The sequence below is a fragment of the Capricornis sumatraensis genome, chromosome 3, assembly GCF_032405125.1.
Source record: "Capricornis sumatraensis isolate serow.1 chromosome 3, serow.2, whole genome shotgun sequence".
Lineage (NCBI taxonomy): Eukaryota > Metazoa > Chordata > Mammalia > Artiodactyla > Bovidae > Capricornis > Capricornis sumatraensis.
This window is the reverse complement of record NC_091071.1, coordinates 82,591,103-82,607,338: the sequence shown is the minus strand read 5'-3', so window position 1 is coordinate 82,607,338 and position 16,236 is coordinate 82,591,103. Positions and strand designations below refer to the sequence as shown.

At 37.8% G+C, this 16,236-nt stretch overlaps 1 protein-coding gene across 1 annotated transcript in view; it reads right to left on the bottom strand.

The window, feature by feature from the left end:
* The window catches only part of CCDC148 (coiled-coil domain containing 148), a 204,332-nt gene that overhangs the window by 69,291 nt on the left and 118,805 nt on the right, over nucleotides 1-16,236 (bottom strand). Inside the window, 1 exon segment of the mRNA XM_068969477.1 lies at nucleotides 5,207-5,325. Within this exon segment, the coding sequence (XP_068825578.1) occupies nucleotides 5,207-5,325 (119 nt within the window).

The window sequence follows — 16,236 nt, the reverse complement described above, 5'->3', positions numbered from 1 at the left end:
AAGAAGAAACATCAGAGAATTTGCCATCTTTCTCTTCCCATCTTCTGAGTATAAAGCAAGTGTCTAAAAGCTGGGAAGAGAGTTCTTACCAGAAGTCAACAATGCTGGTACCTTGATCTTGGGGCTTGTAGCCTCCAGAACTGTGAGAAAATAAATCTCTGTTGTTTAAGCCATCAGTCTATGGTATTTTGTTATGGCAGCTGAAACAAATACAATGTTACCATAATGTAAAATGTATTGGGTCTTTGTTGCTCTTAAAGTCATGTTTTACTTAGGCATATATAGTTTGTATGTATGTATTAAACAGCTGATATCAGAGAAGACTTTCAGTGGAGAGATTGTATAAGGGTCTCCCAAAATATACATACAGCTCATACAACTCAACAATGAACAAACAACTCACCCAGCTGGAAAATAGGCAGAAGACTTCAAGAGACAATTCTCCAAAGAAGACATACAAATAGTCAGTAGGTACATGAGAAGATGTTCAATATCACTAATTATTAGAGAAATGCAAATACAATGGGGTACACTACCTTCTCAAATGGTCAGAATGGCCATCATTAAAAAGTCTACAAATAGCAAATGCTGGAGATAATGTGGAGAAAAGGAAATCCTCCTATGCCTTTGGTGGGAATGTAAGCTGGTACAGCCACTGTGGAAAGCAGCATGGAGGTTCCCCGTGCAAGCATGCTCAGTCACTAAGTTGTGTCTGACTCTGTGTGACCCCACGGACCATAGCCCACCAGGTTTCTCTGTCCATGAGATTTTCCAGGCAAGAATACTGTAGTACGTTGCCATTTCCTTCTCCGGGGGTCTTCCCAACCCAGAGTTCCAACCTACATCTTCTGCATTGGTAGGAAGATTCTTTACCACTGAGCCACCCAGAGAGTCCTCAGAAAACTAGAAATAGAATTACCATATGATCTAACAATCCTGCTTCTGGGAATATACCCAGACAAAACTATAATTCCAAAAGATGCACACATCCCTATATTCATAGTGGCACTATTCACAATAGCCAAAGTACAGAGACAACCTAAATGTTCATTACAGATGAATGGATGAGACGATGTGATGCATATATACAATGGAATGCCACTCAGCCATAAAAAGAGTGAAATAATGCCGTTTGCAGCAACATGGATGACACTAGAGATTATCAACTAAGTGAGGTAAGTCAGGAGAAAGATAAACACCATATGATATCTCTTATATGTAGAATCTAAAATATGACACAAATGAAATGAAACAGGGTTAGACTCACAGACACGGAGATCAGACTTGAGGTTTCCAAGCTGGGGTAGGAGGGTGGAGAGCGACGGACTAGGAATTTGGGGTTGGTAGATGCAAGCTATTACGTTTAAAATGGACAAACAGCAAGGTCTTAGTATATAGCACAGGGAACTGTATACAATCTCCTGGGATAAACATAATGGAAAAGAATCCTTTAAAAAAAGAATGCATAAAAATTTAAAACTGAGTCACTTTGCTGTACAGCAGAGATTGCCACAACATTGTAAAGCAACTATATTTCAGTTTTAAAAAGTGTCCCCATTATTACACCTTTTATTTAAAACATTTAAAATGCTTAAATATTTTGAGAACAAATTATGTTAGTGTCCCATGTTTTAAAACATCAATTGACAGAAATCTTTATATCTAATGAATATTCACTATGTGTGCATTCCATTTAATATCTCACTTATTCCTTGCAACAATCCCACAAAGAAGATACTATTTATTTCTTCATTATATAGGTGAAGAAACGGAAGCACAGAAATGTGAAATAATTTACCCAAATGTCACACAGCTATAAAGGATAGAGACAGGATTCTTATGTTGACAACCTGATTCTAGAGCCTTCCCTCTCCACTTCTTTGACATTGTTGAGAAATAAAAATAGGGCATTAGGAGGTTAGTGGAAACTATGGCAAGAACAATGTCAGTAAAGTGATGAGGGCACAAGGCAGCTTATAACAGATTGAGACAGGAAATGTAATTAGTAAATAAATTGCTATATCTCTTTATTATGTTGAACTGCATAAAACTGCCCATACTTAACCTTTGTTTGACCTATAAAAATGGAATTTTCTTATGGTTTAACCTAATATATGTGTTAATTTATGAGTACTATTTTCAAGAAATTTAATATTAGAGTTAGAAAATAGAAAAATGAAATAACAGAAGTTTTCAAACTCTCAAGGCTATGTGTATGTGTGTTTTTAACAGATCTGGAAACTGCTTCAAGCCTTCTTATTCTGACATGAGAAAAATGTGCCTACAGTTAAAATATCAAATATGAGATTTGTGAATTGTATTTCAGTAGTGGAGAAAAACATTTTAACCAATCAACCACATTTCTCAGCATCAGGATGGTTGCAAAAGAACACAATTTCTAGCTCTTGTCAGAAGCAAAAGTTATCAGCTGTTTTTACATGTTAGATTCTCTCTCTCTAAATCACAAAATGAGGACTGTGCTTTTATCTATAATATCATCCAAATTTTTCTGAGAATTATGTTCTGATACATTATCTGGATATTTTAATGGCCCTCTTCACTGATTTTCCATTGGCATACAAGGATTGGATTCATAATTATCTGAATCTACATTTCAGATGAGTAAAATATACAGATCATAAACTCTTAAAAGTTGATAGCTCACTTAGCCTTCAAAAGTTATCCAGTTCAGTTTTTTTTTTTTTTTTACAAAGAACAAAACAGAGCCTAATAGAGGTTAAATTAATGACCTTCCCTAGGTCATACACCATTCAAATAAGATACTAAAACCCTGGTCTCCTGGTTCCTAGTCTTTAGTACTATTTTCACTATGTTATAATATGACACCTATTTTTCTTTTATGTTATGTAAGACAGGCCCTTCTAATTTTCCTTTTCTTCTTTTCAACTAAAGTTCTGAATCAGCTTATCTTGATAATTATTGGGACAAGAAGCACAAGGCTGAAATGGCTCTGTAGTCAAAGAAACTCCTTGGCTAAGAGGGCAGATTCTACTAGAAGCATGCGGGGACTTCACCGCTGTTCCTTTTTCCCCACCCCCTTTAATTCCTGGAGCTCTCTTTTGTTCCTCTAGCTGAGTTTCAGACTATCCAACCAGCCTTTTGATTCCCACATTTGCCTTGCCTTTAATACTGAACTGCCTGTTTCTGCCTCTGACCCATGGCCTGGCCTGCCTTCTGGTATCCTCTCATATCTTGGTTTGTGCTTAACTGATTTCTCACTGGTTGTTTCATCACTTAGCCTTGAGCCCTAGCTTTGCTATATTCTTGATTTTCTTCATAATAGATTAAACTCAATTATAAATCCTGAGATACATGGAAAATCAACTGAATTTTATTCAGAAAATTGAGGGGAATTGCCTGGCATCTGTGTGGAACCCCAAATTCACTCTGCAACTTGGTGACTGGAATTTGAAATCATTTCCATGGGTCACAAGGAAGCTTCCTAGATATAAGTGAACTTTGTTGTGTAAAATGGTTTTGTCATCTTAAGTTACAATAAGTCTAAAATGTAATTTTTAGTACTGTAGTAGACTTTATTTTTAGAGTAGTTTTAAGTTCACAATGAAATTGAGCAGAAAATATAAAGAGTTCCAGACAATTTTTCTTTTACATTGACTAACTGTAAAGAAAACTTTATTATGATTTATGTTACAAAATGAAAGATCTATTTTTAATTTATCTTTTATGAAAATCCACTCAGGAGCTGGCTAAAATATATAACTATGCCAGTTACCAATTTATTGTCTCTCAGCTCCAAATCTACCCATCATTGTCTGCTCTATGAAAATAGAGATGGACCTTGTAACATTTCTGCTTTGCAGCTGGCACAGTGCTTAGCCATGATGGAAAAGGGTGCTGGAGGGATTCCGAAGAAGGAAAGGGCTTTCCTTCCTAGTTTCTGGGTTTACTCCTTGCTCCTGCTTCATGGCTGCCAGCAGCACTTGTTGGGTACACTCAGGGGTGCTTGTGGAGCTCAGGCGCACCCTGTGGGCAGTTTCCCATAAAATTTCAGAAGTACTCTCATCGTCAGATTCCCACCAAGTCTTGGAAGCATAAGCATCACAATGCCTGACTTCAGTTTGGGCATCCTGTACCCAGGTAGGGTGTTCCTGCTTGCCCAGTGACTGGGAACAACTTCTGGTTGAGCCCATTCAAGGACTTTCCCACCACGTGGCAGCCCACAACCACACCTTCTACAGTGAGATCTGAATCCCAACTGTGGAGAGGAGGGTTCACATTTCCAAATTTGTTTCTTCCATGAGAACCCTCCTTCAGCCCTGAGAATTTTTTTTTCTTGGAATCAATATTTTTTTATCTTTAACTTCTCCTATTCAAAATAGTATGTTGTCCCTGCCCCTTCACTGACCTTGACTGATACATTAAACTAGGGAAATTTTTCATTTTAATTTTTCAGTGCAGTTCAGTTCAGTTCAGTTCAGTCACTCAGTCGTGTCCAACTCTTTGCGACCCCATGAATCGCAGCACGCCAGGCCTCCCTGTCCATCACCAACTCCCAGAGTTCACTCAGACTCACGTCTATCGAGTCAGTGATGCCATCCAGCCATCTCATCCTCTGTCATCCCCTTCTCCTCCTGCCCCCAATCCCTCCCAGCATCAGGGTCTTTTCCAATGAGTAAATCCTCATAAAATGAGGAAACTACACCTCAGGTGTCCTTTCCAGCTCTAAAATTACATTATTCTAGGGAATTCAAGGTTTTTCCTATATCAAATACCTCTTAAGTATAATAAAAGGAACCACACAGCACAGTATGATTGTGTATTGTCTTTCTCAGCCTCAGTCATAGTAAATGGGTCTCCCTTTTCCTCTAAATAATGGTTTCTTCCTTCTAGGTCAAAATATTGAGTCACTGCAGCAGCCAGTATTATTTCACAAACACAGTGGGTCATCAAATACTATGAAATTCTCTGTGATGATTTTAACTAGGAAGCTATCTAAGGAATAAAATAGAAAATTAGAGATTTGTGTATGAATATGAAAGTTTAAAATATATTATAAGTATCACTTTTCAATTTGTGAATATAAATATTGTAAGGACATATTAAGTACAGAAAAATGCTCCCTCTGATATTATTTATCCTAACACATTATGGAAGATTCCATTCACTTAACACATTACAAAAGACTTCTATTACCACACAATTTACTTTTTTTTTTTTTTTTTACCTTTCTCTGTCTTTTACTGACTGTTCAGCCATTAATGTCTTCAGTTCTTCCAGACGCCGAAGATCTCTCATTTCCATTTCCTGCCATTTCTGTTCTTTATCAGCCAAGTATTTTCTTATCTAATGTATAAATATCACATGAAAGTTAAATTAACAACAAAAATACAAAAACAAGGAACAAAATTATAACAACATTATCCATTGGTTCATATAGCAAAGACTGAATTTAAATGGCCCTTCATGGTTTTGGTCTGCCTACAATACACTGACAAGAGAACAAATAAGTTGAAATGTGAAAGTACATGTCCTGAGAAACTTCATGGTTTAACAGTTTCTAAAGTAGAAATGTAACATGTGCTCAAGACCTAAAGTTTTGATCTGTGGCTAAAATAATTGACTTTCAGGGAACCACAACAAAAGCATATTATTGTCTCTAAAGTATATGATCTACCTGTTACTCAAGAATATTTTTATCCTCTTATGGTAATGTAATCTTTAACAAATATAGCATTAAATCTATTTTTACTTTAAAAGCATGAGTTTATTTATGCTAATGGACAGCAAGATAGTGAAAGCTTTATGCTTCTGGGGATGTGGCAGGAGACAGGTGGGAGGAAGGAGGAAAAGAAAAAATTAGCAGGGTTGTGATAAACAGTCATTCTGACTTATGTGGTAAAATGAAGGACAAATTTATCAAGCTCAAAAAAAGTGAAAGCACTGTCTCACTAGGCATGTTTTACCTCCCTTTTCTGGGAATGTAGGCAGCAAGAGAAAATCTGAAGCACATATAAGCTAGTTTCAGGGGGCCGAAACCATTATTCCCCTAGTGACGGCACAACTGAAGTTTCTGTTTGACAGAGGACCATTCAACGACTGGCCTGCCATGCTGTGTCTGGGTCAAGAGACTGAATCTTGCTGGTGAAAAATAGTACCTTGATGGTGAATGGTAGTGAGTTACTACCAGCAGAGGGGCTTTGGTAAAGGTTGAGTTAGCCTCATCCCCAAGGTGGCATTTTTCTCTTTTGAGAAATGAATATGAAAAGCTAAGTGGCTTTCAGACTTGCCCAGCAACGTGGTCTCTGACCCCTGGAAGAACAAGAAGAGGCATCCCAAGGACCATGGCCACAGCCATAGCAACTCTGCAGCAGGCCTGCAACACCAGCAGCCATAACAGCAACATCCATTCAATGCTTAATGAGTACCTGGATGGCTCCAAGGTAAGGTGATTCTATACCAGACATGGTTGAAGTCTGAGTTTGGGGGGAACAGAGAGGAAGGTAGAAAGGTAGCAGCACCAAAGATGGAAGGTGAAAGAGAGGATAGGAAAGGGAGAAAAAGGAACACTGACACATTTCAGAGTCCTAACTGATAAATGCCTCAGCAGTCTATTAGCGCCAGATAATGGAAATGTTAGCAACCATTATATTACCTTCCTCTGGGTTTATAACTGATCTTTATTTTATTCTTCATACTTTCCTGTGTTACCTTATTTTGTGCAGTGAATATATATTTCTTTCATAATCAGAGAGAAAAGAGATACTTCAAAAGAAAAGATATTGGATTACAGGGCATTTTTCTCTGGGTTCTGACCATTGACAATATTGCTTACTCTCAGCATTGACCTTGAGGGGAAGTCAGTGGTCCTTCTGCCAACAATCCCTTGACAAGAAGTGGACCAGTTCATGGTTGCTGGTATCTTCAGATCACTGACACCATCTGGTTCAGTGGCCTGTGCAGGCCTGAGGCTTTTTGGCATCTCAGAACCAACCATTTCCATCCTTGACTCTGCTATCCTCAGCCTTTGCTGTAGCTAACAAATCACTCTCTCTCTCTCTCTCCCCTCGCTCCCTCCCTCCCTCTTGTCTTGGCTGAAATTCTCCTGAGTGAAGGATGCTTTTCTTACGATGCCTTATTTGCCAGGAGGCTGGGGAATGGTTTGAGCATTTTCTGTCTTGTTAATGGCTCCTTTGAGACCACGATGCTGTCCCTCGCAGGTACAATGCTTTCTTCCTTTGATGTTTACACCATCTGGCTGTATTACCCTCTACCTAGCCTTGTCACTGGTATGTGTGGACTTCCAGGTCACTCTCAAATATTCATTGAGAATTCAGATATCTGAGCCACAGCCACATGGGCCTTGTCTAGAAGAACTCCTTCTACCTTTCTGGTCAACTTCAGTCTGAAGCCCCTCTGACCTGCTAACTCACAGACGCATGACTTCCTCCATTCCAGTAAGCCACCTCCCCCTCCAGGATTCTACTATGATGGAGAATGGCTCCAATTCCAAGAGCTTCAGTTATAGCCATTTATCTTACAACCAGACCTATGACCCCTTCCCCATCATCCTCTGTATTCTGCTTGTATAATATTATTCCTCTGGTATAAGCCTCGCCACAAGGCTTTGCTAATTGGTATACTTATTCCTCTGTCCCAGTAGACTGCAGAAACTGATTTATTACCCTCTGCACTTCCAGCAACAACTAAAGTGTCTAGGAGATAGAATATACCTAATAAATGTGTGATTGATGAAAGAATCACACGACTTTATAAACTGGTACCCAATTGATGGTTTCAGTTGAATCTTGATTGACAATCAGCATTCCTTTTTATGAACTCCTGGCCAGTGCTTCTCAGCTTGCTCATGGTATCATTTGAAAGCCTGTTCACTATGTTAAGTTCCATACCTGCCTCTATTTCTTTGCTTTTATCAGAAGAAGTGGAGATCCTAAAAGATCATTTCCTTGATGGCCTGCTCCTCAGAGGAAGTGAGGAGCACTTCCAAAACTTAACCCCCACCTGGGTTCCATATCCTATTCTCCAATTCCATCACTATAATCTTCTTCCATCACCTACCCTTTCTTCCCTTGTAACTTCAACCTCTTGGTCTTTGCTTCTTTCTCCTCACATGAAAATCTAAACAAATCTTATTCATTAACCAAAATTGTAAAGTACTTTCTTTACACACCCCAAGACTGTAGCACCATACCCTTCATTGTCCCCTTTCAGTCAAGAATTCTCTCCTCCAATTTTACATCTCCTATTTTAATCCTCACCCATGACGTACCTCTGCCTCCACTCCAATTGACTACTTCTGACAATGACTTCCCAATGATCAAACCAAATTTATTTTACGTAGTGTCTTATTTTTTTAAGAGTCTCTGTATTTGATTCTACCAATGTTTATAGTCTTAAGAAACTAGTGACTTTGGGATTCATTTATTCAACAAATACTCATTGAGCATCTACTTTAAGCCAGATACTTGGGATATGATGCTTAAAAAGAAATAAAGCCTTGGCTTCAAGGTTCTGAGAGTTTCTGCAAAGAGAGATAACAAGTAAATGAATGAAAAGAATATTATGTTAAATTCTAGGAAGGAAATAAATATGGTGATAATTTAGAAAAATCTGGGAAGAACTATTTGAAAGCATAGTTTTGAATGACATTTGGATTAAAATTTGGAAGATGAGGGTAAGGAAACAATGAAAAGAGATGAAGGAGACCACTGAAGGAAGTGTGAGCTTTGGGTACAATGGCATTGAGTGAGAATGACTTTGCAGAATCGGGAAGAAACCAGAGCAGCTGGAACAGGTGGTTCAAATTTAGACTGGAAGTGAGTTTGGTAAGCTAGATGGTAGCTAGATGATTAGGCAAGGATTTAGATCTAAAAAAAGACATAGAAGAGTTTAAAGCAAAGAGTGATATGATGTAACTTAAATTTTTAAAAGAATGGACAGTAGAGGAGCAAAATAGAATAAAGCAAAAATAATCACTGGGATTCAGGAAATTAAGAATTCAAATCTAAAATATGCTTTTGAGTAGAGTCAGAGTGCTCACTGAAGGATTAGATACAGTGGCTGAAGTTAAAAGAATCAAGGATAATTCCTAGGGTTTTGGTAGAGCAACTGGGTAGATGATGGTACCAATAACTGAGATGGGAAATTAGAAGAATAACAGGTTCAGAAAAGAAAGTCAGGGGCTCACTATTAAACATGAAACAGTTGACATGACTGTATGACATTTAAGCAGAAATCCCACATAAACATCTGGAGGTACACAGGTGGGTGACTCAGGAGAATTCAGGACTGGAGATCTAAATTAAGGAGATATCCTCTTAAGATTGTATGATGCCAAGGGACTAGACAACATCTGCAGAGTGAGAACTAAATAGAAAAGAGAAGGCAGTCATGCACTTCCATGTTTATCTGCCTTTTGCAGTTTTATCAACCAATATAACTTCATTTTCCCCCTCTACATGTCAGTTTTACTCTACCATTTAGACCAGAACAAATGCCATCTTCTTGAATCTTCTTCTGAACCCTCTAGGAAAAATGTGAGCTCAATCTTTGGCATACCACTTGTCCTTAATTAAGATTTTTTTACCCTCACTCCTTTGTTCTGCCTTGTACTCTTTCACTTGCTTTCAGGAGGGACTGCCACTGCCATCGTTATTGCTCTATCTGGACGTTTACTACATGCCTGGCATGCTCTGCCCAGCCTTATTGCCTGCTACATCCCCCTGTCCATCATTTAAGACTCAACTATAGCATTGCTTTCCAGCCTTCCTCCTTCCCCCTCTTCTCCAGACATAGTTAGGCACTATTTTATGTATCCTTAGCATAGCACTTTCTATATTGATCTGCGTTATTCACCTTTGTATCTCTAGGACATTGTATCATGTCTGACACACAATAGGGCTTAAGTGATCATCACTAAGGTGAGTGGAAGCATTTTCTGATCTCTGGTCTGAGAATAACAAAGTTATGGATGGGAACCAGGCCAGCAGTTTTATTTGCAGGGTTGTAAAGTCTGAACTCAACACTTCCCTAAGGACAGTTCCATTCACTTTCCATCAGTTAATAAGAGCAGAAAGTGTGTGTCATGAAATACTGGCTTTGCAAGCTTCAACTAAAGTTAAGGTTAACTATTTAACTAGCCCTTTAGGACATTTGTTGAGACATAGATTGTAAACATACTACTTTTTAGACTTTTTGAGTGGTCCTTACAGCTTTCCAATGATAGGGGAACCAGAAAGCTAGTGCACAGGAGACAAGTGGAATTTAAATCTTGTTTCTTCTAAACTTGCAGACGAAATTTCTTGAAAAAGTTTTCTTTTCTGAAAACTGAAATGGGCCCTCATTATCCTTCATTTCCTCTTGTTATCTTTGATTCTATTGGATAGTCCTCTTTCACAGTTCCACATTTTGTTCATTTTGGTAAAGTTAAGCCACTATAAGTATAAACAAACTCAAGAAACTATTCTCTATATAGATTTATGAGCCAAAATAATGTTGTGCTATCTTCTCAGAGGGTTTAATATACTTTTTATATCCCACCTTACTTTTGTAATCTTCCAAACAATTTGTTTCCTATTAAAAACTTGACTAGTAAACATGATGCTTATGGTATTAGAGTATGTCAGAGTTTAATTTAAAAAATCTTGTGCTAATATTACATAAACATTCAACTATAATTTTTTCATTTCTTCAGTCTGAGTTATAATTCAGTATGGAATAAAAATTTCTTATTTACACATAGAAGGGTTTCCCTTGTGGCTCAGATGGTAAAGAATCTCTCTGTAATGCAGGAGACCTGGGTCGGGAAGATCCCCTGGAGAAAGGAATGGTAACCCACTCCAGTATTTCTGCCTGGAAAATTCCATGGACAGAGGAGTCTGGAGGCTCCAGTCCATGGGGTGGCAAATAATTGGACTAATCAGCTAATCGGACAAAGCAACTAATACTTGCACTTTTCAGACATTAGAAAGTTAAGGCTAAAGCATTATAGTAGGAAAACAGTTTAGTCTCTGATTTCAAGCAATCTATGTGATACTGAATCTTTGAACAAATAAACTTCTAGACCTTGCTCCTAAGTCATTACAAAGGTTTCAATGACTTATTCAGGAGGAGGTCATAAATTTTTAACCAGATAGACAAAATATATGAAATATGAAGTGAAAATATCCAGTTCCATTCCTCATAAACCACTGAGGTAAAACAATTTTAATTTAATTTTCTAAGTTTTCACTTATTTAGCTAATTCCTTGCATCTTTTCTACTTTGGCCTAGAATATGCACTGACACACACACACACACACACACACACACACACACACACACAAATGTGCCGTTGCTATATATGAAAACATGACAGGACCTCTTAATTAAAAAAGTGTTTTTTTACTTTAAATTTTCCCACTTGTTTCACATAGATGAGCCTATATCACATAAAATCACCACCAACGGAAGTCTGACTCATTTCTATGCAATCAGTTTGACAATTATCTATATTTTGCCACATAAATTTTCATACATTTGTGTGAACTTCTGAAAGGTAAGGAACATGCTTTACACTGCAGTATTTATTTGTAACCAGTAGTATCACATCTTAGAGATAAGAGGTATACAAGACACATATTTGCTAAATTACTCCAGTGGAAAATAATATGGAAAGGCAACACTGTACATAGCACTTTTCTTGTATCAATTCATACAAATCCAAACCTATTAATAAAGCATCCAGATAGATAATAATGACAGACCATAAACATGAGTGAACCAATTTGCTTAGTCGTGTGGGGTATAGAGGTACATTTAATCCCAGCAGAGCATGGGACTTCTCTAAGTCAAATTGTCTATGGAAGCCAAATTCAAGGTTTTTTGTGCTAAAGATGGACCCTTGGTCACTTCCATCCTCAGAACCTTTCAACTAACATTATCTCTTTATCCTTTATGGTATAGAGATCTCTGTGGGCTTTAACCCAGGATGTGCTGAAGCTTCTGAGCAAAAAATTAGCCTCAGAAGAATTATTTTGCAGGACATTCTTTATGCAAAGATGGAACAACTCTACATGGGTAAAAAAATCAAAGCTAGTTGGTGTTTAAAATAGAAAATCAGTTTTTACACCCTCCTGCCTGGTTATTTGAATATAATGGATCTCCTTTCAGTCTACAGTTCAGACTATTTGTATTTCAGCTACCTACTTTCAGTGTTTTGAACATTTTTGTCACCAGTCTCTAATTTGATAAACAACAGCATCTACCATTAGTGAGAGGGTAAACTGTCATACTCTTTTCGAAGAATAAATAGGGAAATAACTAGCAAAAGTCTTAAAAATTAAAAAATGAAGTTTAAGAATGAATACCAGATACCTATACAAAGATTTATATATAGGTATATTCATTACAGCCTTAAAATAGGCTGAAAATTGGAAATAATATAATACCTCCCAAATAAGAAACTGGTTAAATGCAATTATTCACATAATGAAACACTAAGCAAACACTAAAAATTATGTGGTAGAAATACAGAGTAAAATATCCTAGATATATTGACAGATGGGAAAAATCAGGTTAAAAATAATATATGTAGTATGTATCCAGTTAAATTAAAATCCTGCCTGATGGGCTACGGCCCATGGGGTTGCAAAGAGATGGACATGACTAAAGCGACTCAGCACACATTAGGAAAAAAGAATATAAGAACACTGTTATTAATCTTTTGCTAATGGTTTACAATTTGGGGTGGATTTATGGTAATTTTCCAAACTATCTATGGACATAAAAGACTTCATAATTACAAAGGGATGTATTAAAAGTATAGCCAAGAAAAATCAAAATTTAGAAGGAATTTGTATGGGACATAACTGTTATTCATTCTGAAAGTTTCCAAATTCTATTCCCATATCAAATCAGATGACAAAAATACTGTAAATCCTTGTATATAACATTTTCTATATTTGTCACCTTGCATGCACCACTTTCCATTTTTGTAAAAAAGTTTTATAGAATTATGATTTAATTTTATTTTGAAGGTCTTAGAAGGTTAACACAATATTATATGAGAGTTGGTTTAGATGCAGTAAAACTACTGAAAATGCTTTTCCTTGGGCGGTTTGCCTCCCTCCCCCCGCCAGCTCCTGGTGTGCTAGATGTTGTCTATTATTAGCAAATAAGAACTAAATGCTTCCTTTTAACTTTACCCATGTTCAATTAGAGCACCCCTTTTTAGTCTTGGTGTGCTGACATAACTATATTCCCATCCTCTTAGTTTTTTGTCTCTTATTCTCTTACTAATTTTCTATTTTAACGATTCCTAATAGGAAACAGATGGCACACTCAAAATTAGGATAAATCCAGAAGAATGTAATAAGGGGATGATGATAAAGAAGATTGGAATGCAGGGCAATCACAAGGGCTCATGTGGTAGCCAGGCTGCTCTACCCAGAGCCAGAGAAGAGCTTGTCAGGTGGCCTTCCCCATCTCCTATGGGGAGGGCCACCTGGCTGGGGCTGAGACCTTGTTGGAGGACACAGCTAGTCAACACAACTCTGCAGGGTCAGGAGCTGTGAGAACAGCGGTCCCAACCTCACTTTCTCATCTTATCTTCATCTGTAGCATTCCACTTCGACTGAACCCAACCAAAGGCCTGAGAATAAGGGAGCCTCCTATGAGACAACTCTCAGGGACATAGGGCAGAATGGAGAGTCTCCATGACCGAGTGGGTGGGTATCTAGCACAATAACATCGGTGCCTTTATTACAAATTGTTTGGAAGTATGTGGTTTCTATATGTGTAAGTAAATAACATGAATTTTTTAGGTGATGTTCACTTCGGTCACTTATGTGAGCTTTTTTCCCATAGCTGAGCTGCCAACTCAAATTGGCAATAGCTATTTTCTGCCTCAATGTAGTCTTATGTCCCTGGAACATGATGAGCCAAGAAAGTATTCTGGGGTAAACACATTAGTTATCTCCCTCTTAATTGAAATGCCAGGTGGGTTTTAAAATAACTGTGATATCTTCTTTAGGAGTAAGGTCTATTTTCAGTCTGGGCATTGAAATATTACATAATGATCATGTCATATGTTGATATGACTAAAATGAATTTGTAATCTTGTTTAATTTCTCTCTTTTCATTATTCATTAAGAAGGGAGTATATATACTGAAGATGTTGTATTTCAAAGCCTGAAATGTCAGGGAGAGTGAAAAGTGAAAAGTAATCAAACCTAAGAGTCATTCAATCATGACTTCTTAGAGCTGAGGTGATTTCAGCAATCATTTAATTCAAACACCTCATTTTACAATTGAGTAAGCAAAATCCCACAGAGCCTACATATCTTGCCCAAGGTCACCCACCTTGCCAGGGTCTCCTAGTTTGACATATTTTCCTCTATATCTCAGCATCAAAGTACAGTTGTATTCTGTTCATTCACTAAATTCAGTCATTCAAACAATATTTATTGAGTGCCTTGTGTCAGGCACTGGAGATAAAACAATAAGAAAATGGACAAGTTCCTCCTTTTTATTGGGCTTACATTCTAGAAGAGACAGTCAATAAATAAATAAAAATATGTTAGACGAATGATAAAAGCTAAGAAAAAAATTAAGTAGGGTAAATGGACACAGTGACAGGGAAGGAGGATGCTATTTTAAGTTTGGTAATCAAGGACAGATGCTCTCTTTGATAAGATGACATTTGAGTGGGACCCTGAATGGAGTGAGTTATGCAGACACCTGGGAGAATTCCCTTCCAGGCACAGGGAACAGCCAGCGCAAAAGGCTAAGGGGGCTTGTGCTAGGGTGTTTGAAGAGGAAGAAGCAGGTTGTGACGGGTGGAGCAGGAGGAGTGACAGGGAAGTGGCAAGGTATGAGATCCAAGAGATATTGAGTGCAATGCAGGGAATGATGTGATCTGATGTGACTTTTACAAACACTCCGACTGCTATGTGGGAAACAGATGAAGAGGGAGGGTGGGAATGGAAAAGGAGGAGGCAGAGAAATTAATTAGAAGAGTAAGAAATTTATAATAGTTCTGATCTGAAACATGAAGCCTTATATTCATGACAATAGGTAAGGCATGACAATGTGAGTACAGGATGTAAAGGGGAGGGATGAGTCAAAATATCAAGGCTTTTGAACTCAAACTAGGGCTCTGGGACAACCTAGAGGGGTGGGATGGGGTGGGAGGTAGGAGGGAGGCTCAAGAGGGAGAGGTATACATATGTATACCTATGGCTGATCTATGTCAGTGTATGGCAGAAACCAACACAATATTATAATCATCCTTCAGTTAAAAATAAATAAGAAAGAAAAGGGGCAGAAAAAAATATCAAGATGTTTAGCCCAACACTGGGAGAATAGGTTTCTCTTTGTTGAGAAATGGAATGTAGAGGAAAGAGAAGGTTTAGAGGGGAAAGCAAGATTATATTTGGGGCATATTAGATATGAGACAGTGAAATATGTGAGTTTGCATTTCAAGAGAGAAATCTCTACCAGAGATATTAATCGGTAATTTGAGTCAGCATGTAAATGGCATATAAAGTATACTGGATTAATTGAGATCCGCTAGAAAGTTCCCCAAGGGAACTCCAAGACTTAGAGGTAGAATGGTGAAGAGGATCCATCCAAATTTATTGAGGACAACCCAGTGAAATAAAACAAAGAGAATGGCTTCCTAGAAGCTAAATATCAAGTTTTCCAAAGAGGAGGCAGTGATCATTTCCATCTTAATAGCTTATATAAAGTGAGGACTGAGAATCGACCCCTGAAATTAGCAACATGGAGATCACTACAGCCCTTGACAAGCACAATTTTGCTGGAATCAAGGGAGAAAATGGCTCCAGAGACAATGGGTGGGAAGAAGTGAGGACAGTGTGTATAGGATACGGAGGTGATGTGATTTTCTTAAGGGAGGAGGTGTGAAGTCAAGGGAGAGTAATTTTTTTTATTAATAAATACAAATCAGAATGGTATATTTGTAGGTTAATAGGAAAGATCTAGAACAAAAGGAGGGGAATGATGGAGGTGGGAGAGATTTGATGGCTTTGAGTAGGAGAGGGGGAACAGGATTCTGAGCATAAATGAAGGGACTGGCCGCAGACAGGAGCACAAATACATAATGCATTGTAAAAGAAGGAAAGGTAGGGAATGGGTGCAGATTCTGATAGGTTGGTAAATGCGATACTGAAAGCCCATGGAAATTCTCTTCTTGTGAAATAAAGTATAGACAGGCTTAAAATAAAACTCACATCA